Source organism: Hemitrygon akajei, chromosome 5 (assembly GCF_048418815.1).
Source record: "Hemitrygon akajei chromosome 5, sHemAka1.3, whole genome shotgun sequence".
In the NCBI taxonomy this organism is placed as follows: Eukaryota; Metazoa; Chordata; class Chondrichthyes; order Myliobatiformes; family Dasyatidae; genus Hemitrygon; species Hemitrygon akajei.
Window position 1 is genome coordinate 31,938,670 of NC_133128.1, and position 23,015 is coordinate 31,961,684.

At 40.1% G+C, this 23,015-nt stretch overlaps 2 protein-coding genes across 7 annotated transcripts in view; one reads left to right on the forward strand and one right to left on the reverse strand.

Annotated features, from left to right (window-relative positions):
- Positions 1 to 894: 894 nt before the first annotated feature.
- LOC140727284 (uncharacterized) lies at positions 895 to 14,890 on the reverse strand. The gene is made up of 7 exons (XM_073044545.1): positions 14,598 to 14,890; positions 12,391 to 12,510; positions 8,293 to 8,406; positions 7,986 to 8,113; positions 7,703 to 7,864; positions 4,202 to 4,428; positions 895 to 1,977 (listed from the first exon to the last, which is right to left on the reverse strand). Exons 1-7 carry the CDS (start codon positions 14,659 to 14,661, stop codon positions 1,842 to 1,844), a joined length of 951 nt encoding a protein of 316 aa, XP_072900646.1. The 5' UTR covers positions 14,662 to 14,890; the 3' UTR covers positions 895 to 1,841.
- Positions 14,891 to 17,401: 2,511 nt separating this feature from the next.
- cmss1 (cms1 ribosomal small subunit homolog) overlaps positions 17,402 to 23,015 on the forward strand; it is a 290,453-nt gene continuing 284,839 nt past the window's right edge. For 3 of the 6 annotated variants that reach the window (XM_073045150.1, XM_073045154.1, XM_073045152.1), the window contains exon 1: positions 17,406 to 17,482. The gene's annotated coding sequence lies outside the window, so the exon portion shown is untranslated. Of the gene's footprint in view, positions 17,541 to 23,015 lie in introns of all 6 variants that reach the window. The other 3 variants (XM_073045151.1, XM_073045147.1, XM_073045148.1) reach the window with 2 other exon arrangements.

A 23,015-nucleotide genomic window follows, 5' to 3' on the forward strand; every position in this document is an offset into this window, starting at 1 on the left:
CAGAACTATGGTTCAAATGGTACTTTCATACACCCCCCTGCCCCCCCACCAATCAGTCTCACATTTGGACTGAATTTTTTGACAATCTAATTTAAGGCAGTTGGCCTTCTCAAACAATTAAGAGTGAGGTATCAACTTCCTGACAGAAATAGTGCCATGGGGCAGGAATAAATACAGCACTAACATGAAACAAAGATCAACAAGAGTTAAGAGACAACATCCATAGAGACAAATAGGAAAACTTTGGAATCAACACCCACAGATTTCATGCAGACAGTGTGTAAAGGCTGTATCCTCTGAAGATGTGGACAGCAGGCAAACAATGTGCATAATTTCCCTTAAACAGAATCAGATTTTTTTATCACTGGCATGTGACGTGTAATTTGTTAACAGAAGTTCAATGCAATACATAATCTAGCAGAAAGAAAATAATAAATACAATAAAACAATTATGTATATTGAATAGATTTTTTAAAATGTGCAAAAATGTTCAAGGGTTCAATGTCCATTTAAGAATCAGATGGCGGAGGGGAAGAAGCTGTTTCTGAATCGCTGAGTGTGTGCCTTCAAACTTCAATACCTCCTACCTGATGGTAACAGTGAGAAAAGGGCATGCCCTGGGTGCTGGAGGCTGTTAATAATTGACGCTGCCGTTCTGAGATACCACTCCCTGAAGGTGTCCTGGGTAGTTTGTAGGTTACTGCCCAAGATGCAAGCAGTAAAATGATGTTTGTTCATTTTACAACTCAATTAAATGAAAATGACTAATTGATAAATGCTTCTTTTTCAAAACATTGAATCTCTCACAGTCTGCATTTAGAACGTGCAAAAAAAAATATTTACAGTATAACATTTCCAATCTGTAATCACATTGGTTTTGCAATCTCCACACTATTATTGTAGTGATAAGTCAATATTTATTTTATTTGGAAAACTCTTAAAAACATCACATCATTCATTTACAGTAACAGGTGACTCTTCCCCCCATTTAGTTACATTGTATTTCAGCGTTTCAATAAGAATATCAACTTGCAGTATGACATTACTCAGAACTAGGTAAACTTACACATATGAAATCCATAGATAATTTAAAGAAAATAGTATTTATACACATATGAAAAATATTCCCAACTCTGGCCAAAATGAAAAACTTTTTTGGTATATTATCAGAAAAACTATATTAAAACAACACAGTCAAAAGTTAAAGTGCAATTGTCATTATTAGATTACTAATATTGCCATTACACCAAACTTGTACTATACATTCTACTTGCATGTTCTGATTTACAAATCTTCACTTTCTTACACAAAAAGCAGTTAAATAAGATTCACTAATTTTCAAATAATACACTCTGCATTTTAAAAATAAAATCGCTATTTAGTACTGTCAAATTTCCATTGAAAAAATCCATTCAGAAATAGCCAAGACAATGAGTACCAAAACTCACGCAAACCTCCACAAGATCCTACTGTCAAGACAATACTGCAGTTTCCATTTTGAGGTTAAAAATCACAAGCTATTCTTCCATTTAGAGTAAACAACTTGAATTGGAGGACACAGGCTACCTGCTCCAGTCTTAACTTTCCGAAACAAGTAGAAAAAATTATTTCCTCCAGAAAATCCATCATTTGTTCAAACTCCAAAGGGATCTCCCTTTAATTCCAACTTTCCATATTGTTGTACTGCATCCATTCAAATGGAAAGTAGAAATACTCTGATCTGGACATACCATTTTGAGCAAACAGATCTGTGATTAAATCTAAACTTTTTGCAACAAACCAAAGTGGACTGGAGCCACCATTTCCCTCTTAAACCATAGGATTTTCTGACTATGGACATGCTATATGTCACATTTCAAGCATTTAGGTAAGATGGTTTTATGTTCTGAAGAACTGCATTCCAGGTCCACAATTATACTATCCAATTCTTCAAGGCAGGGTTTGACCAGTTTGTTTTGTGTATATGCAATTTTCAGTCTGTAACAGAAAATAGAATTGTTAGATAACAGTTTAAAAGTTGTCACTTGCTTTTAATATGTTACATAAATTACAATAGTGTTTTTCAAATTACAATACAGCAGTACAGGCCCTTTGGCCCACAATGTTGTGCCGACCCTTAAACCCTGCCTCCCATATAACCCTCCACCTTAAATTCCTCCAAATACCTGTCTAGTAGTCTCTTAAATTTCACTAGTGTATCTGCCTCCACCACTGACTCAGGCAGTGCATTCCACGCACCAACCACTCTGAGTAAAAATCCTTCCTCTAATATCCCCCTTGAACTTTCCACCCCTTACCTTAAAGCCATGTCCTCTTGTATTGAGCAGTGGTGCCCTGGGGAAGAGGCGGTGGCTGTCCACTCTATCTATTCCTCTTAATATCTTGTATACCTCTATCATGTCTCCTCTCATCCTCCTTCTCTCCAAAGAGTAAAGCCCTAGCTCCCTTAATCACTGATCATAATGCATACTCTCTAAACCAGGCAGCATCCTGGTAAATCTCTTCTGTAAATCTCCAATGCTTCCACATCCATTACTCAGCTTCTCCACTGCTAGGGTTAAGCTGACACTTATCAACACCAGATCTTAGCCCTCAATGGTCATTGTTGATGTAGTTCTTTAGTAAACTCAGACAACAAAACCATAGTAACTAGGTTACTTTTACAAATGAATGCATGTCCAAAGATACAGAAACAAGGGCATTATGCAATTTTACGTACATATTCCCACCCCGTCCCTCCCAGTCTGGCCCAGTAAGTTACTACATTTATTATCGTTGTTTCACTAACTTTTGATGATTTTGCTACAACATATGTGGGGACAAGGTGGTTCTCTTCCCCCCCCCCCCCAACTGCTTTACTCCAAATTGTGATTATAGTTGCGAAGGCATTTAGTATCCATACATAAAATGATTACATTATGTATAAATAATGAAAGGGAATAGGGATTGTTTATTTTATTTACATTTTTAAACTAACAAGCCCCTTTGACCTGAAGAAGAAAAACAATAATATTTTCATCTAATTCAGTATGACAAGGTTATTCCCAAAAGGACAAATTGGAGGAAACTCTGGAGAAAAAACTGGAGTAGGGAACATCATGATCAATGTACACAAAAGCAAGGAAAATAAGTTGAAAACTGAAGCTCTGGGCTTTGCATGAAAGGCAAACAACAATACGCTCAGTTACACTTTATTAAGTAAACCTGCATATCTGCTTGTTAATGCAAGTATCTAATCAGTCAATCATATGGCAGCAGCCCAGTGGATAAAATCATGCAGGCACAGTCAAGCAATTCATTTGTTTTTTCAGGCTTAACATCAGAATGAAGAAAAGTAATCTAAATGACTTTGACTTTGTTGGTGCCAGATGGGGTGGTTTAAGTTTCTCAGAAACTGCCAATGTCCTGAGATTTTCACACTCAACAGTTTCTGGAGTTTTCAGAAAATGGTGTGGAAAAACAAAAAAAAAACATTAAGTGAGGGGCAGTTCTTTGGGCGAAAACACCTTGTTTATGAGAGAGGTCTGAGGAGAATTGCCACTGTAGAAGCTGACAGGAAGGCAACAGTAACTCAAATAACCACATATTACAACAAAGGTGTGCAGAACACCACAAAAATACACTCAGTGGTAACTTTGTCAGGTACAGGAGGTACCTAATAAAGTGGCCACTGAGTGCATATGTAGGTTAGTTTAAATATTTGTTATGTAATTCATATCACATACTGTTCATTTACAATATCAAGTCTTACGGATGAAAATGATATATTTGTTCACTTTTAGTGGATTTTAATTTTACAAAAACTTTTAATCCATAAATGAAAATGAATATAGAAAAGCTCCAATAGAGAAATGAGACCAAAAACAATTAATTATGAGGACATATATTTAAACAAAGTTAAAATTTTCCCAACAATTTAAAATGTAAGACTGATCCAATGTAAATATTTTACAATCTGAAAATCGATTGGTTATTTGTAATATAATTATTTAATTTCATGGAAGAGTCACAATATCCCTTTAATAAAAAATACCGATTCTTTGCCCGGTTAGCCATCTGGGACTGTGACCAACATTAATAACAATGTGGTTTTCACATTTACATTAGAGTATTTTGGTTTGATCAAACGCACGGCCAATTCAATACCCCTTTCCAAAAATTAATTTCATTCCTTCTCAAATATCTATGTTGAAACATTTACCTTTTCCTAAGTTGTTTATACTTCTCCAGCTCCAGAGAGCTTCTTTGTAAGGCAGTCGTGCCCTGAGCAGCTAAAAGTGTAAAACACTGTTGTGTACTTTCATTATGGAAGCTGTTATCCCAGTGTGGAAGCTCACTGGTATACCGCCACGCAATCAGCGTATAGTTTAATGAAGTTTCCCAGCATCCTGCTTGCAATAATAGCTTTCCTTGTTCCAAGCATGTTCTCTGCAAAGATACAAAAATGTGAAACACTTATGTTGATATGAATAAATTTCATATAACTCATCAGAACTTTACTGCACCTTTCTGAGAAGGAAAGGATGCCCAGAGCTTCACTCAGTAGCTTTTGAAACTAAAATAGGTTCCCTATTTTTCTACCATTTGCTTTACTCAGGATTAAGACTATAACAGTGAAAGCTTTATTCTCTACATGTAAAACAATTAAATATATAAATAATAAAAAGGAGTACAGCTGGCTCTCCTTATTCACGAGGGATTGGATCCGTGACCCCTTGCAGATACCATAAAAACACGGATGTTAGAGTCCCTTATTCAACCTGTCTCAATGCGGTGGACCTTAGGACCCAGCGGTGGAGCTCTGAATCTGCAGTGTTTCTGTTCATGAAAATAATCACAATTGAAAATAATAAAGTGATCGGAAAGAGGTGAAACGCCGTCAGTCATTGGAAAAGCGATAGGCTACAGTTGGTCAACGATTGATTGGAACAACTTTAAAGGATAAAGTGAGAAAGGCTTGGGAGCGATCTGTCACTGGATTGAACTCGGGAACTTCCGTTCCCAAGCCCAGCACTGAAATATACGTTCTTAAGTGTTTTATATGTATAGAAAGGTAAAATATATACTATATACTAAGACAAACGTTTGACTAACTGACGCTAAATAATACCGGATGTAACTGTTCCGACTTACTAAGAGAACTTCTGATTTTTTTTTCGATCCCAATCCGCAGTAACCTATGCACATCCTCCCATATACTTTAAATCATCTCTAGATTTCTTATAATATGTAATATAATGTAAATGCTATGTAAAATAGTTGTTATACTGCATTGTTTCGGGAATAATGACAAAAAAGTCTACATGCTCGAACAACAAGTGCTGTAAGACCAATTCCGGGTTTTCTCAATTCGTGGTTGTTTGAATTCGCGCATGCGGAACTCGTGGATAAGGAGGGCCGACTGTATTGATTGTTACATTTCATTTACATTTTTAACCAACAAAGCCCTTTGACCATGTAACAAGAAGAAATATAATTATACTTTCACCGAACACTCGGTCAAACCAGTCAGCGGAAGATGCATCATTAAAGTTAGAGTGAACCCTCCTCCACCATCAATACTCTTCAGTTTTATTTCTGCATCTAGCCAGTTAAAACAGAACCAGATTCAGGTTTAATATCACTGGCATATGTCAAGAAATTTGTTTTGTGATGGCAAATAATAATAAAAACTATGGATTGCAATAAGTATATGTTAGAAAAATTAAATTAGTAGCGCAAAATGAGAGAAAAAAAGAGGGGTTCGCTGTCCATTCAGAAATCTGACAGTAGAGGGGAAGGAGCTGTCCGTAAACATTGAGTGTGTGCCTTCAGGCTCCTGTACCTCCTCTTTGATGTTAGCAATGAGAAAGCGGTATGCCCTATACAATGGGGATCCTTATTGATGGATGCTTCCTGTGGAGAGGCTGGTGTCCATGATGGAGTGGCCCGTGTTTACAACTTACTGCAGTTTAAAAAAAAAGATCCTGTGCAGTGACCTCTCCATATCAGATGGTGATGGAACCAGTTAAAATGCTCACCACATTCGCGAAAGACTTCGATGACAGACTAGGTCTCCCCAAGCTTCTAATGAAATATAGCCAGTGTCATGATTGCATCAAAATGTTGGATCCAAGATAGATCTTCAGAGATGTTGACACTCAGGAATTTGAAACTGCTCACCATTTCTGCTGTTGATCCCTCGATCAGAGGGAGATACAGCAGCTCAGTTTTTGGGGCTTCTTGATTAGAATTGAGGGTATGTTGTTTGAATACTGAGGTAAAGTCAATAACCAGCAGCCTGATGGAGATGTTGCTATTGTCCAGGTGATCCAAGGACAAGGGGAGAGCCAGTGAAATGGGATTCACTGCAGACCTGTTGTAATGATAGACAAATTGCAGTGGGCCCATGTCCTTGTTGAGGCACGAGTTGATTCTGGCCATGACCAACCTCTCAAAGCACTTCATCACGGGAGCATTACAGATATAACCAAAATCGAAACAGTGCCTATAAGATGGCCTACATAAGACAAGTGTTATTAAATATTTAATCAAACAGGCAGAAAATTAAAATATTTCATAATTGAATATAAAAAAATCATCAAAAGCATTCAGGGATAAAATTCCATAAAGGATATGGGTGAAGGGTTACCAGCATTTGGAAGTATATATATAGTAACTGATGGTGTCCACCCAATTAAGTATAAACAAGTATCCCTTGTTATGAGTGATGAACAGACCTGATGGACAATGGGGTACAGAGTTAACCATCCCCTCCTGAGAACCACAAACTATTACTGTTGCTATGCTGACCATGAGAAAGAGAGACGGAAAAACAAGCAAGAACATCGGCAACAGATAAGAGAGAGGGGGAAATTGCTGCTTAACCGTATTGTGACTCCTTTTTGAATTATTTACTGTTTCGCTGCAAGGACAATAGTTTGCTCATAAACATTCCTCAGTGGACTGAAGGAGTGGCCTTATTTGATGGACACAGTCATTCAGGAGTGATGGATAGCTGAGTCCCCGTGAGTAGGGATAAAAGATAGGTCTGGAGAGACACCCTCCAGACACGCCAGTGGACACTGATTGAGTGTAGGAAGCCACAAGAAAGAAGGGGCTTCGGAGACCGAACCAGGAGGTTGGTCATTAAGGCTATCAGTGTAAAAGCAGGGCCGGTGGGGACTTGTGTGTGTGTCCACTCATGCCAGAGTGATGAGTCCACCACAGAAGAACGGTCTAGCAGAAGGACGGAGAGGTCATAACTGAGTGACCACACCGATACGACGGATTAAGAAAACAAAGGAAGGTTTGCCTGACTGTAGCTGTTACATCTTGTTTGCTCGCTCTCTCTCTCTCCAACGATTACAATACAACAACCATAACTACATCAGCACTCATGAACTGAACTTTATACTTTTCTATGACAATTTATTTACCCCTAGACATCAATAGAGCTTGTTTATTATTGATTATTATTATTCCTACACTTTTAGGTTTATTACTGCTAACTTGTTTTATATGTATATTTGCATTTTTGATATGGTTTTTGCTTATTTTTTTATTAATAAACACCTTTAGTTTGGTACCACCAGACTCCAATGAATTCTTCTTTCTCTGCTGGTTAGACACCCAGTTACGGGGTATGTAACACCCTAGAAATATAAAGGCAGGAAATTTTAAGGGAAACAATTACAGTCCATCTTGGTTGGAGAATACAAACCTTGAAAACCTGAAGATGATTATGTGCTTTATGATAGCAGTAGGCATCTCTGTTGGAACCCAAGCGCCATCGTGGTATAGAACGAAAAACATTGCTTTTGATTATCTCCAGCTGCTTCTCAGCACATTTCAAGATCAATGATGGAAGAACCAATTTCACGTCCTGTTTCAGGAGGAAGTAATTAGATGTCATATAATTCTGAATCCAACAGCTCGTGTTACAGTTATATTTATAAATTTTTTTGCTGTGTTTTAAGTTAATTTCACACAGCATGACTACATACCTCATCATCAATTGCTGGATATTGGTGCAACAGAGTCTGCACTAGCTGAGATGATAGAAAATCTTTCAGTTTGACTTGCAAATTTCCATCTGGCTTAAAATGTAGTCGTCGTTTCTTGAAAGGCGATTCTGAAAAGAGAAAATTTAAAATTTTGTTACCTCTTTCATGGAAATATTTCTGTTGGGTGATACATTTCAGAATGTGTCTAGGGTGTACACATTTATTTTTTCTGTAAATGACACACTAGAAGAAATCACCATAAAATAGGCACCATTCACTCAAAATAAACGGCATCAGGCACACACACCTTTCTCACTGCCATTTTCCGAAGGATTTTTATCACTGATGAAAGTTGATGAACACGTTCTTCTAGCTCCAAACTTCCTTCTGGTGAGCGACGAGACTTCAGAAATATCTTGTGCTGGAAAAGAAAAACAAACAAAATCAAAAGATGGATAATTGCCAATAGCTGAAACCAGCATATTAATCTATATATGCCTGTTGTAATACGTTCAGTTGCTTTATTACAAGACCCAGACAAAACAATAAAGATCAGAAAGGCTAACAAAAAGCATATTATATGCTTATACGTTTCCAATCAGTATCGACAATTTTTCTGATAATTTATTTTACGTTTTTGTTAAATGTACATTGACCAAATACCTATTTAAATTAATCCTCCACTATATGTATTTGATTCACCCCACATTTTCCATCAACAGTCTACTCATAGTAGAGGCAATTCACCACAGGCAATTAATCTACCATCTGCATGTCTTTGACATGTAGGTGGAAATCAAAGTACTCAGAAGAAATCCACAAAGTCACTCAGAGAACATGGGAGACCGCAAAGACAGCATGAGACCAGGAGAGAATCCAGGTCACTGGAGCTGTAAACCAACAGCTCTACTAGCTGCACCACATGTGTAAATCTATCAACCTACAAACAATATGCATTTGTAGTTTCATGAGGATCATCCATAATTGATTCACAACAAATTTAATTAACAGATGGGCACAGTGAACACTTGGCCCAAATATTTCCTACCATAATTTTGCAAAAACATGGGGAACAACTAATATCATTTTCAAAAACTCTGTGGTTTTTATGACATTGGGATCACGTACAAAGTGTAGGTAACATGCATAATGCAAATACTTCAAGAGATTTGAAGGCAAGGAAGTTTTTAGAGCCGTTATATCAGATAAGTACAATGGAATCCCAAAAAAACTGTCACCCTTGCCTTCTGTTCTAATTGCTCTAGCTGGATTAAGCACAAATTATGATGAAGCAATATAGATGAATTTCTGCCTCTTGAATTTCCCAACTCAGAGGAAGATACAGCAACAAACTCTCCGTATTTCTGATAACAGGTAGTGTTTTAATTGTAAGTAACTAAAATAATAGTAGAAGGACCAGTTTACACAGCCTCCTCAATAATGCCTAAGGCCTTGTCCTAACGGGAGAACTGCCGTATAAACTACTAAAGAGTAGGTGAAAATTTGCTATTTTATACACATTGTTGTAAAATACAAAGGCTAGAAACCGCACAACCTCAGGGATGCGTGCTTAGCCTCCCGCTCCACTCGATTTACATCTGTGACTGTGGGGCTAAGTACAGCTCCAACATACGCACAAGTTTGCTGATGACACCACTGTTGTGGGCTGTGACAAAGACAGTGATGAATCCACACATAGGAGGGAGATTATCCGGAGATTTGGCATGTCATCAAAAACCTTAGTGAACTTAGACGTGTGTTAACTGGCTGCATTGAGGCCTGGTGTGGGAACACCAATGCCTTCAAGCAGAAAATCCTACAAAAGGTATTAGGTTTGGCCCAGTACATCACGGGTAAAACCCTGCCAACCATTGAGCGCATCTACATGAAACATTGCCATAGAAAAGCAGCATCCAAAGATCCTCACCACCCAGGCCATGCTCTTTTCTCGCTGCCGCCATCAGGTAGGAGGTACAAGAGCCTCAGGACTTGCACCACCAGGTTCAAGAACAGTTACTATCCCTCAACCATCAGGCTCTTGAACAAAAGGAGACAACTACACTCATTTAAGGACTCTTACCTTGTTATTTCATGCTCTTTATTTATATATATTCAGTTGCACTGTTTGTTATCCATTGATCCTGTTTACAGTTACTGTTCTATAGATTTGCTAAATATGCCCACAGGAAAAAAAATCTCAGGGTTTGTATGTGGTGACATGTATGTACTGATAATAAATTTTATTTTGAATTTTGAAGCAGTAAGTTAATTCCACGATCTTGTGAATGGCAGAGCAGAACTACACTGCTAAATGAAAGGGGCGGATAAATGAACATCTTCAGTTTATTATGAGCAGAACCGATCACCTTAATGAGGAAGGTTACACGACAATCTTCAATACAAAACACAAAGCAACTGACCCATTTCCAGGAGCTCCCCAGAACTACAGAAGCCAGTTTTCAGACAGTTTCCGTTCACTCCATATGATGAAACAGCCAAGCACACTGGCCAAAAAAAAACACACACACTCCCAAGGTAACTAACCAACCAAGGCTACTGTTGACCTATTATCCTGATGACATACTCGCTGCAGCATTGAATATCAGTGCTTTAGAACCATCTGCACAACAACTGAGGAATTGTGTACAGTAAAGATCTTATTTAAAGAAGCATATTAAAGCATTGGAAGATCAGATAAGGCTTGCTATGCCAAGACTTGCAATGTGCATATTGTCTTGTGGTGAATGGTCAGACAAGCAGGACTCCTGTCTGCTGGTGTGTAGAAGTACGAGAAGAATCTTAACTGAAACCCAAGAACCCTTGACTTCCCTGTATAGAAAAGCTGGATCGATTCTTGATAGCTGGGGACATACCAGCGTACTGCAGGGTAGGCAAAAATGCACAATCAAGATTATGAGATCACCCATGTCCTTATAAATCACAAATAGTGACCGAGTGACCTACTCAAACTCTTAATTCATATGATTGTACATTGACCTTTTGAGTAAAATCTGTATTTCATGAAACCAGCACCCCCCAAAAAAAAGTAGTTTATTGCCTTTTATTTACATGGCTGGATGACAACTATTGCACTAATGATCACACACACACAAACCTGGTACATATTCAATTACTGTCGAGTCTTATGAGCCTGATTGAATTTTTTGAAGATGTGACTAAACACATTGATGAAGAAAGAGCCGTAGATGTAGTGTATATGGATTTCAGCAAAGCATTTGACAAGATACCCCTGCAAGGCTTATTGAGAAAGTAAGGAGGCATGGGATCCAAGGAGATATTGCTTTGTGGATCCAGAACTGGCTTACCCACAGAAGTCAGAGTGGTTGTAGACGGGTCATATTCTGCATGGAGGTCGGTCATCAGTGGTGTGCCTTAGGGATCTGTTCTAGGACACTTACTCTAAGTGATTTTTATAAATGACCTGGATGGGGAAGTGGAGGGATGGGTTAATAAACTTGCTGATGACACAAAGGTTGGGGGTGTTGTGAATAGCGTGGAGGGCTGTCAGAGGTTACAACAGGATATTGATAGAATGCAAAACAGGGCTGACAAGTGGCAGATGGAGTTCAACACAGAGAAGTGTGAGGTGGTTCAGTTACGATGGCAGAATATAGTATTAATGGTAAGACTCTTGGCAGTGTGGAGGATCAGAGGGATCTTGGGGTCCGATTCCATAGACCCTCAAAGCTGCTGCACAGGTTGACTCTGTGGTTAAGAAGGCATACGGTGGATTGGCCATCATCAATTGTGGGATTGAGTTTAGGAGCAGGGAGGTAATGTTGCATCTATATAGGACCCTGATCAGACCCCACTTGGAGTACTGTGCTCAGTTCTGGTCACCTCACTACAAGGAGGATGTGGAAACCATAGAAAGGGTGCAGTGGAGGTTTACAAGGATGTTGCCTGGATTGGGGAGCATGCCTTATGAAGACAGGTTGAGTGAACTCGGCCTTTTCTCCTTGGACCGACAGAGGATGAGAGGTGACCTGATAGAGGTGTATAAGATAATGAGAGAAATTGATTGTGTGGATAGTCCAGGGCTTTTTCTCAGGGCTGAAATGGCTAACACGAGAGGGCACAGTTTTAAGGTGCTTGGAAGTAGGTACAGAGGAGATGCCAGGGGTAAGTTTTTTTTATACGCAGAGTGGCTAAGTGCGTGGAATGGGTTGCTGGCGATGGTGGTGGAGGCAGATACGATAGGGTCTTTTAAGAGACTCCTGGACAGGTACATGGAGCTTAGAAAAAGAGGGCTATGGGTAATCCTAGGTAATTTCTAAGGTAAGGATACGTTCGGCACAGCTTTGTGGGGCGAAAGGCCTGTATTGTGCTGTAGGTTTTCTATGTTCTATGTTTCTAACATTCACATCTTGAACCAGACAATCACCTGTTGGGTCATTCTCTCTTCTCAGAAAAGACATTGGAGGAACATTGGCATGAAGTGCTGGTAACCGCATTGGTGATCTTGTAGAGCTCAGAATTTCTTCGTAAGACCTGCGAAGATGGACTAAAAGAGGGAAAAAACAATTAACAACAAAATTAATGCTGTTGCTTGTTTATTAGTTTCCTCCTATTATTTCAAAAAGCAACAAGTGCTCAAGGCAGCTAACCGAACTCTGGGCACTCCTGATCTGCTGAAAGCATTTGGTCTTGAATGATATAGAAAAGCACCCATTTTAAATATATGGATGTAAAATCTTCTTTCCGTCATAGAATAGGAAGAACGTGCACATCGGTAGTTATAGAACCATGGAGTCATACAGCTTCGAAACAGGCCCCTTTACCCAACTTGTTCACACTGACTGTGTTGCCTAGTGAGCTAATCACATCTGCTCAAGGTTGGCCCTTAGCCCTCTAAACCTCTCCTACCAAATATAATTAGCAACATTTAAAACCCAGCTCGATAATGTGCTTGCCTCAACAACGATTTCTGGCTGCTCATTCCAAATGCACAACTCTGCAATGGACAGTCACAAGCCTGGCTGCAAAAGGAGGGTTGGCCATGGGGCTAGCAACCCTGTCCTATAAAACCCAGGACTGCAAACAGAAGCTCCAGAGATCTCATCCCTGAGAGAACAATGATGCACCAAGCAGGGGGGCTACATTTGGAGACAACTTGAAAGACTGGCCCTAGATAGAGGACTCAGGTGAGATACTGTTGGCAGCCTATGCCCCAGTAGGGGCAATGGGCTTAAGAATTCCAAATGTGAACCAATCTTTGCATTAAGTAACTTTCCCTGATGTCACTTGTAAACCCCTTGACTCTTGCCTTAAATCCATTCCTTCTTGCGTTTAGCAGACCACCTCTCTGGAAAGGTACCAGCTTTCACCCTGTCTACGGCCCTTGTGAGCTTATACACCTTTACTCAGTCAGGTATGTTCCAGGGAATAAAGTCCTAATTGACAAAACGGGGATGAAACTAAAAGTGTACGAAATATAAAAGACCTCATCAGGAGTGTATCAACACTGGGGGAGAAGAAATCAAAACTGAAGAATATCTCGAAGTACCGGTGTAGAATTTTATTGGAACAGATAGATGTAGACAGAGGAACTGGATTTTTCTTCTTCTTACTGATTCCTTAAGAATTAAATCATTAAACAAAGGCAGAACATTTCCAATGGTAAAGAAGTTGAATGCCAAGCTGCAACAGGGAAGTAACATGGGCAGGAAGATAACGGTAAGCAGCATCACTCTACAAAGGTACTATGAACCTCTCCTGTTGAATTTTGCTTATTGCTGAAAGTTCAGTCTATGAACTCTTTGTAGGTCATCCATCGAAATATAGGTGCCAAACTCTGTTAATGCACTGATAATTTAATTTTTTTTAAAAGGAAGATAATGTAAAGTAAAACGAGAAGTGGCCAACAGATCTCTCTCGGTCTGTTCAAATGGCCAGGCTTAAAAGTTTAGGGGACCCAACCACGTAGCATTCATGCTTAATATAAAAATGATACATCTCCTTTTAACCCTGATCTTACATTTTCTTTGCATCTATAATCGGCCAATCACTATTAACAAGGATCATCATTACCAGTGTTTGTCTGTACAAATTGTTTTTGTTAACTCTTATAATATATATTTAAGTTACAATAGCATCCAAAATCCAATAATTAATTTTAAGATCAATATTGTATTTAAATGAGGACACCCATTAATTGTTGGTTCACGTTTGGCGCGTCCCGCGATTTCCATTGCTATGATCAACATAATCAATTTATTTTAGCTAACAAATTAACACGATGTATTTATAATACATATAGACCACATCTATAATGTGCTAATTTAAAATGTTAAGCATCATATTTTTGGCAAACGTGCGGGATGGAAATTGCTTTCTCGTCTACCCGCCAATATCGCAAAGAAACTGCTATTAAAAAAAATGTAACTGCTTTTTTGAGAGAAATGCTGTGAAACTGATTGACAATTTAATTGAAGTGGTGTAATATTGAAAATCTATTACCATACTACTGATTTTCAACAATACCGTATTTAAAACTGGTGAATAAGCGCTCTCCCCTTCCCTCCCCCATCGCCTCGTCTCAGTTGAGCGCCTTATTTTTTCCGCGTCTATTTAAACATAGTTTATACTCACCAGCAATCTTAGGCTGAGGGTTTGGAATTTCCACCAAAACTTGCCTTAGGTTTTCAGGAGCCATTAATATGCTCGTAAAATCGAAATAAATTAATGTTTAAGAGACCTTACTTACTGGGAATAAAAAAAAAGAAAGATGCCTAATATTAGTCTGGTCTTTTCCTCACAGTTTCTCCTGAGTAATACAAACTAAGTTGATACAGATTTTCTTTTCATAAATTACAGTTTATAGAATTTATTCCTCTTTTTCCCCCTCCCGCTCTACCCACTTCTTGCCTTCCACACTACTCTGAATGATGGACTTCTCACGATTTACCAAACCTTTCCAATGTAACAAAGTGAAAATTGCCGCGCGGGCGGAGCTTCCTGAACTTCACCCAATAAGATCATCGCACAAAGGTAGAGGAAACATTCACTGACACTCATCAGTCGTTTTTGACCGGAACTACAATCATCCGCTTGCATGTATGTTTCACAAAGGAAAGGAGAGACATTTTATAATTATCTTCTGTTAAAGTTAATCGTTAATTTATCAATTACACAAAAGTAAATATCCCAAAAAGGACTTGCGAATTTTCAGAGTGCAAATGAAATTTAGGGATGAAGAAAGCCGATTCTGCATCAGGTCAGAAAGTTTCTGTGACGAGGTAGATAAAATCAACGTTTCAAGTAGATGAACCATCCTTTCGAATTACAACAGAGAGATGTTAAGAAATGAAGAGTTTATAAACAATTACAGAGATAGGGAAAGCACTGCGGTGCAGAGGTCAAAAACGATCCTATAAGGGAAGGAATGTTGGCAAGATAACTGAGGTGATAAGAGACTATAGAAAATGAAAAGGAGGCCCAGACGAGTTGCAAATGGGGAGGGGGAGACAGAGGAAATCTAGCAAACTGTAAGTAACTTAGTAGCCCAGATATAAGAATGGCTTGGATGCAGACCTCGGGAGGCTGGAGCACTCTGGCATCCACAGAGGAATTTCCTAACAAGTCACTCATATCCTCTGTCTCCATCTCTTTCTATCTATTTCTATCTCAGTCTATATCAAGCTCATTAATTAGTTAACCACGCACTTTTTAGGTTAGAAAACACTGAGTCTTTAACTATGCTTCAACAAGTTTCCCAATTTGTCTTAGTCCAACATGTCCAATGTCCTACATTTTCCTACTTCTGGAATTTTAACTAGAGGAATCATCTCTTTATTATCGATCCTGTTAAACCCCCACAGAACCTTGAAATATTATCCAATCAAATTGCTGTTTATTCTTCTAAACCTCTCCTCATCGTGAGTACTCACTATAGTTCTCATAGTGAGTACTGATCCAAAAGTGAATGCAATCTATGCTCTTACTTATTCAAGTACTAATTCAGATATAGGTGACAAAATCTACACGTTGTTTCCAGGAATGGTATTAAGTTTTCCAAGATTACCAATTCCCTTGCAGTGAGGAGCAATGTATTTTCTTTCCAAAAATGTTTGTTATCTACATGTTGACTTTCTACATTTCATAACCAGTATGCCAAGAACCCCTATAAAGTCATTATTATTAACTTCTGTGGTGTCAAGTATGGTCTGTGGAGAAAAAAAGAACTCATGTTTCTAGAGTGAATTATTAACTGTGCTTTTGGCCCATGTTTAAGTGACAAAAAATTATTTTTTTCCCTGTAAGTCCTTACATAATTACATCATATATAGTTATATATGGATTTAATGGGAATTTTGTACTTTGACCTGGGGTTTCCAGTAACTATTGATCATTAAGGACTCTTTGTGAATTAACTGTGAACTCCAGCAAACCCATCTCAGGTCTGGACCTGCATTCCTGAAGCCTGTTGGAAATTAAATTTCCCATTCTTGACTTCTCAATGTCCATCACAGGGCTGAAGTCAGTGTTCAATATCCATTAAAAGCCTATCAACCCACAGTTTTCTTTATCGGACATTTTCCAATCATTTTGGGACTTAATGAAAAGACTCCATTCAGATTTCCTAGTTTCCCGAGCTGCTCCTTAAGTATTCCGGTAAAAAAAATTACACTGGTACATCCAAGTTTTTCCTCAACTTTGATTTCACCCCTACAACTGTTGATGCCTGTTCCATTTTGCACACTTTTCTTTTCAACCCCTCCCCTACCATGCCGAACAAGGACTGCATTCCCCCAGTTCTCAGCTTTCATACCACTAGTCTTCCGCAGGTGATAGAAACCAATTACAGATTGGATGACTACTTTGCAAATGGAGGTGAGGTAGATTTGTCACTAAAGGACAAGCATTGGTTCACTCAGAAACTCAAGCTTGGTGAAGATATGATAGCAAGAGTAAGAAATCACAGGAGGAGATAGTTTTAGGTTCTCTAACATTAGTCATACTGTAAGGCAGAGTACAATTCAATAAATAATGGAAGTTTGCAAAGAAAATAGTTTATTTTTGCCAGAGTTTAATGCAACCATATGCAAAGATTCAGAACCATTCTCCTTTCGCTGGGGATATTAATGTTGAAATGAAAAGCTTTGACTCGAAATCCCGACAAACCATTTCCCTTCATGTGAGTCTAAGTTCTTCCAGTTTTTTGTATGTTGCTATCTACTTCCGGCGTCATCTGGTTACCCTGGAAATCAGTAGTTTCACATTCAGAGCAGCAGTTTCAACCGGTGGTGCTATAGAAGGGTATGAGAGAGATTCTAAATAATTTACTACAAATTCAGTAAAAATCTAAAACACAGTGAGGCATCATTGCGGGCGTCAGCTTTGTCGTTGACTTCTCTACCTGGATTTTATACCACTAGGTCTGGTCCGCATCGTGTGGAAAGTGCTTTCCAAACCAGGAGTTGAAGCCACGCTGCCCACAGGCGGAGGGACGGAGCGTGATTGTATTTAGAGGCAAGGTAAGCGAGGGTTCTCATTCCCCATCAGTGGGGCCCAGAAGACGAAGTGTTTTGAAAGGTTTGTCGTGTAACCTCCCCACCCCAAACTTTGTGTGTTAAATAGTCGTATTTGGGGGATTGAGTCTCAGCGCTGCTTTTATGTCATGCACAGGATATTACATGTGAATATCTGTTTACCAGAAGACTGCGTTGTAAACTTGGTTTGTTTTGCAAGCCCCAACAACAACAGCTCCACCAGTATTACAAGGCATGTTGAGTGCTGTATTAGCTAGTTAAAATCAGTAGAGCAGACCGGGATAACCGTGGATCGATCTGTTGTTCTGAAACAGCTGAGTTATCTAGAGTAATACTACACGGAAATAGGCCCTTCGGCAACAAATTGTTCCACGCTTGCCTCCGGCTATAGCAACTCACGCATCAGTATTTGGATTGTAAATGATTGCAATAACAATACTTTTTAGAAATGATGTTTTTTTCAGACGTATTTTTAAAAGTTTAGTATTAAGAGGCAAGGGGATTAAGAAGTCAGTGCAGGGTTCCCCTGTGGACATTCCTCTCAGCAACAAGTACCTCTTTGGATACTCCTGGGGAGGATGACCCACCAGATCATGGCAACAGCCAGGCTGGTGCCACTCTAGCTGGCTCTGAGGAAGGGTAAAGTCCAGCAGTGCAGTCGTTATTAGGGGACTCGATTGTTAGGGGGACTGAAAGGAGATTCTGTGGCTGCGAAAGAGACACCAAGATGATGTGTTCCTTCCCGGATGCTAGGGTCCATGGTGTTTCGGAGCAGCTGCAGGATATCCTCAAGGGGGACGGGGAACATCTGGAGGTTGGCACCAATAACGTAGGCAGAAATGGGGAAGAGGTCCTATGCAGTGAGTACATAGAGTTTAGGAAAGAGGCTAAGTAGAAGGACCTCCAGGTAGTGATCTCCGGATTACTCCCCGTGCCATGGACTAGTGCAGGTAGGAATGGGGTGATGGCATGGGTGAATGAGTGGCTGCAGAGGTGGTGCAGGGGACAGGGTTTCAAGTTGTTGGATCATTGGAACCTTTTCTGGGGAAGGGGTGATCAGTACAAGAGGGACAGTTTGCACCTGAACTTGGGAGGGGGGGGGGGAGAAGAAACCAGTATCCTGGCTGAGAGATTAGCAGGCACTACTCAGGAGAGTTTAAACTAGTTTACAGGGGCTGGGAACTAGAGCCCCAGGTTAGTAATGTAAGGATCAGACTTGTAGGTAGATGTGAGGGAAAGTATTGAAAGGTAAAATTGAAATAACAGATATGATAGGTCGGACAGTTTGAAGTGTGTTTATTTAATGCTGGGGGTATTTTGGTTAAGTGTGATGAACTTAAAGCATGGATCTGTACATGGAAGTACTGAAACTTGGTTGAGAGAGGAGCAGGAATGGGTGATTAACATGTTTTTTGACATTTTAGAAAAGATGGAGGAAAAAGAGGTGGAGGATTTGCACTACTGTTGATGGGATTGTACTGCAGACCCCCCGACAAGCCATTGCAATCAGATTAAGGAAATGCGTAAACATAATAGGGTTGTTCTCATGGTCGATTTCAACTTCCTCGTATAAACGGGGATATTCTTAGTGTAAGGGGTTTGGAAGGGGCAGAATTTGTTAAATGGATCCAGGAAGGTTTCTGAAATCAAAATGTGGATGGTCGAACAAGAGGAGGGGCCATACTGGTCCTGGTGTCGGATAATGAGCCTGGCCAGGTGACTGACCTTTCACTGGGTGAACAGTTAGGGAACAGTGACCACAACTTTAGGATTTCCATTTATAAGGATACGTATGGTCCTTGTGAGATAATTTTAGATTGGAGTAGGGATGAGCATTAGGCAGGAACTAAGAAGCGTAATTTGGGAACACCTATTTTCTGGCAAGTCCACATCAGACATGTGGAGGGTGTTTAAAGATCAATTGCACCAAGTACAGGAACGGTATGTTCCAGTTAGAAACAAGGACGGGAATGGAAAGCTGTCCAGAGAGGTGATGAATTTAGTCAAGAAGAAAAAGGAAAAGTACATAAAGCTTCACAAGTTAGGATCATACAAAGCACACAAGGAGTATAAAGAAGCCAATAAAAAACTAAAGAAAGGAATTAGGAAAGCCAGGAATGGCCATGAGAAGTCTTTGGCAAGTAGGATTAGGATGAATCCCAAGGCATTCTATGCGTACATGAAGAGTAAGAGGATAACTAGGGAGAGAGTGGGACCACTCAAGGATAAAGGGGGGAACATTTGCTTGGATGTGTGTGAGGTACTTGATGAGTACTTTGCTTTTATATTTACCAAGATATGGAGAACCAGGAGATCAGTATTGAGTGTATAAATATGTTAGAGCATTTAGAGATCAAGGAGGAGGAGGTGTTGGCCCTCCTAATGAGTGGATAAGTCCCCGGGGCCTGATGGGATTTACCTCAGGCTATTGAAAGAGGCAAGAGACAAGATTGCTGGGCCCTTGACCAGTATCTTCGTGTCTTTTTTAGCCACTGGTGAGGTTCAGGAGGATGGTGAGTGGCTAATACTCTATTTAAGAAGGGAACAAGGGAAAATCCTGGGAACTATAGACCTGTGAGTTTGACACCAGCTGCAGGGAAATTGCTGGAGAAAGTTCTTAGGGATAGGATATATGAGCATTTGGAAACCCATGGCCTAATTAGGGAAAACCAGCATGGCTTTCTGCATGGCAGCTGGTGCCTTACCAACCTGACTGAGTTTTTTGACAAGGAGCTGAGAGAGATTGATGAAGGTAGGCCAGTGGATGTTGTCTACATGGATTTTTGGAAGGCGTTTGACAAAACCCCTCATGGGAGGCTAATCCAGAAGATTAAGGTGCATCGGGTCTGTGGTGAATTGGCTGTTTGGAATCAGAACTGGCTTGTATATAGAAGACAGGGTAGTAGTTGAAGGAACTTACTCGAGCCAGAGGTCTGTAAGTAGTGGAGTTCTGCAGGGATCTGTGCTGGGACCTCTGCTGTTTGTAATGTGTATAAATGACCTGGATGAAAATGTAAATGGGTGGGTTAGTAAATGTGGTGGAGTTGTGGATAGTGTTGAAGACTGGCAAAGAATACAGCATGATATAGATCATTTGTAGATATGGGCTAAGAAATGGCAGATGGAGATTACACAGATACATGTGAGGTGTTGCACCTCGGTAGGGTAAACGTAAGCTGACAGTACACTATGAAGGGCAAGATTCTTAACAGTGTTGCTGAGCAGAGAGATCTTGGGATCCAAGTTCATAGCTCCTTGAAAGTGGCCACACAGGTCAATAAGGTGGTTAACGAGGCTTATGGAATGCTTGCTTTTATTAGTCGAGGCATTGAGTTCAAAAGTCAGGAGGATATGTTACAACTTTATAAAACTGGTTAGGCCTCATCTGGGGTATGGCTTGCAGTTCTGGTTGCACAGATCTGATAGAAGTTTACAAGATTATGAGGCAGAGATAGAGTGGACAAAGAGTATCTGTTTCCCAGGGTTGAATTGTCTAATACCAGTGGTGATGCATTGAAGGTGAGGGGGGTACGCTCAAGGGGGATATGAGGGGAAAGTTTCTTACTCAGAGAGTGGTGGATGCCTGGAATGCACTGCCTGGTATGGTGGTAAAGCGAATACATCGGAGGCTTTTAAGTGACATTTGTATAAGCACATGGGATGTAAAGAAGTTGGAGGGATATGGACATGGAGTAGGTAGGAGGGATTAGTGTTTTGGGTGCTTTTGATCTTTTTAGCTGGTTCAGCACAGCATTGCGGGCTGAATGGCCTGTTCTTGTGCCGTGCTGTTCTACATCGTTAAGATTTTTTGATCAGCTTTTTCTACAATGCTTCATTTATTTCAATCTTTCTCAGTCATACTTCCATTATTCGTAAGACAATGAATAGACATAAATAAGGACTCATTACTTTTTCCTTAGAAGTCCATAATTATTTTTACTAATTTATCATTCAATGATAATCTCTGCTCAAAATTACCATGGCACATGAGAGAATTTCTTAGATTATTAGCAATTTAGGCACACAATCTCCAAAAGGTTCGCCACCCCTGCTCCAAGCACACTGTGTAAAGAAGTTAGATTTTTTTTGCACTGTTTCTTCATTTTTATATGTTTTTTTATCATGAATAAAGCCTGTTTTTGAAATAAAAGATATGGTCAGCACAGAAAGTCCTGCAGACACCCTATGACAGGGATTCTATTGATACGGTGGGCAGTTCCCTGAACAAATTGTCCAAACCATCTGGCAGAATGCCCCATCACTAGATCTGATCAACAAGCACCAAGACCTCACTTGGCTAGCGGTGAGGGGGGCCGCTCAAGGTTAGATCCTTCCCCAGCGGTGAGAGGGGCCGCTCACCGTTAGATCCTTCCCCATATCTCCCCCCAACGCACGCTGCCCTTTGGATAGCTGCGGTAGAAGAGAGACGGTCACCCAACTCTGCAGACTGTGAATTTGCTCAGAGGGTGTAAAGAAGGATGCAGTGGTCTGTGTCCTGATGCATCTCCAGCAGTTGCTTAACAGAGGACTCCCTGGTCTATGGGGTGTCCCAGGATCACACATCGAGACAGGTATTAAGTGCTGCTGGAAAGACATCAACTCGGAGAAACATGCTGTTTGGTCTGCTGGAAACTTGTTGGTCTTCCAGCACAGTCTGTATGGGAATGCTGCGGATTGGCACAGTCCAGCTGCAGGAGCATGCAGTGTGGGGTGCACTGAAGCTCAGTGCAGCCAATGCTAAGGCTCGGTGGGGAAGGACCACAGTCTAGGTTCTTTCTGCTCCTAGACACAGAAGGTCTGAGTAGGGTGGAGAAGAGTGTATGAAGGAAATATAGTGGGAGCATTCCTGAACAATAAATCACTTAAATTTTTAGAACAAAATCAGAAACTGCTGGAAATCTTCAGCATGTTAGGCTGAGGAAAAAAAAAGATAATGTTTCAGGCTTGACATTTCCTCATATGAAAAGTTATTAATCAAATGCACTGTAAAATGAAAACTGGAAGAGAGAACAAACTGAATGAGAGTGATGCAGTGCAGGCAACATGGTGACTAAATGAGACTTGTGATGGCGGTGCTGACAGGGTGAGGTTGGCGAAGGTTTGTTAATGGCTGCTGATTGACCTGGAGGAGATGTAGACAGAGGATGGATGACAACAGAGGAATGAAGAAACAGCTTGAAGCATAACGTCTAGTTGCTAAAAATGTGAAATACATTAGCATGCCGGAGGGGTCTTCCACTGAGGCCATATGGGCAGATCTCAGAAATGAAAAAGGTGCTAACACTATTACTGGGATTGTACTGTGGCTCCCAATAGCCAGTGGGAGATATATGTAGGTAGATTATGGAAAGATGATAAAGCAACAGGATTGTCATAGTAGGTGACTTAAATTTTCTGAATATGGACTTGGTCCTCCAGAGTGCAAGAGGATTAGCTGGGTCAGATTTTGTTAGTTGCACCCAAGAGGCGTTCTTAAAACAGTATATAAATAGTCTTAACCAGTGACAGGGCCATACAG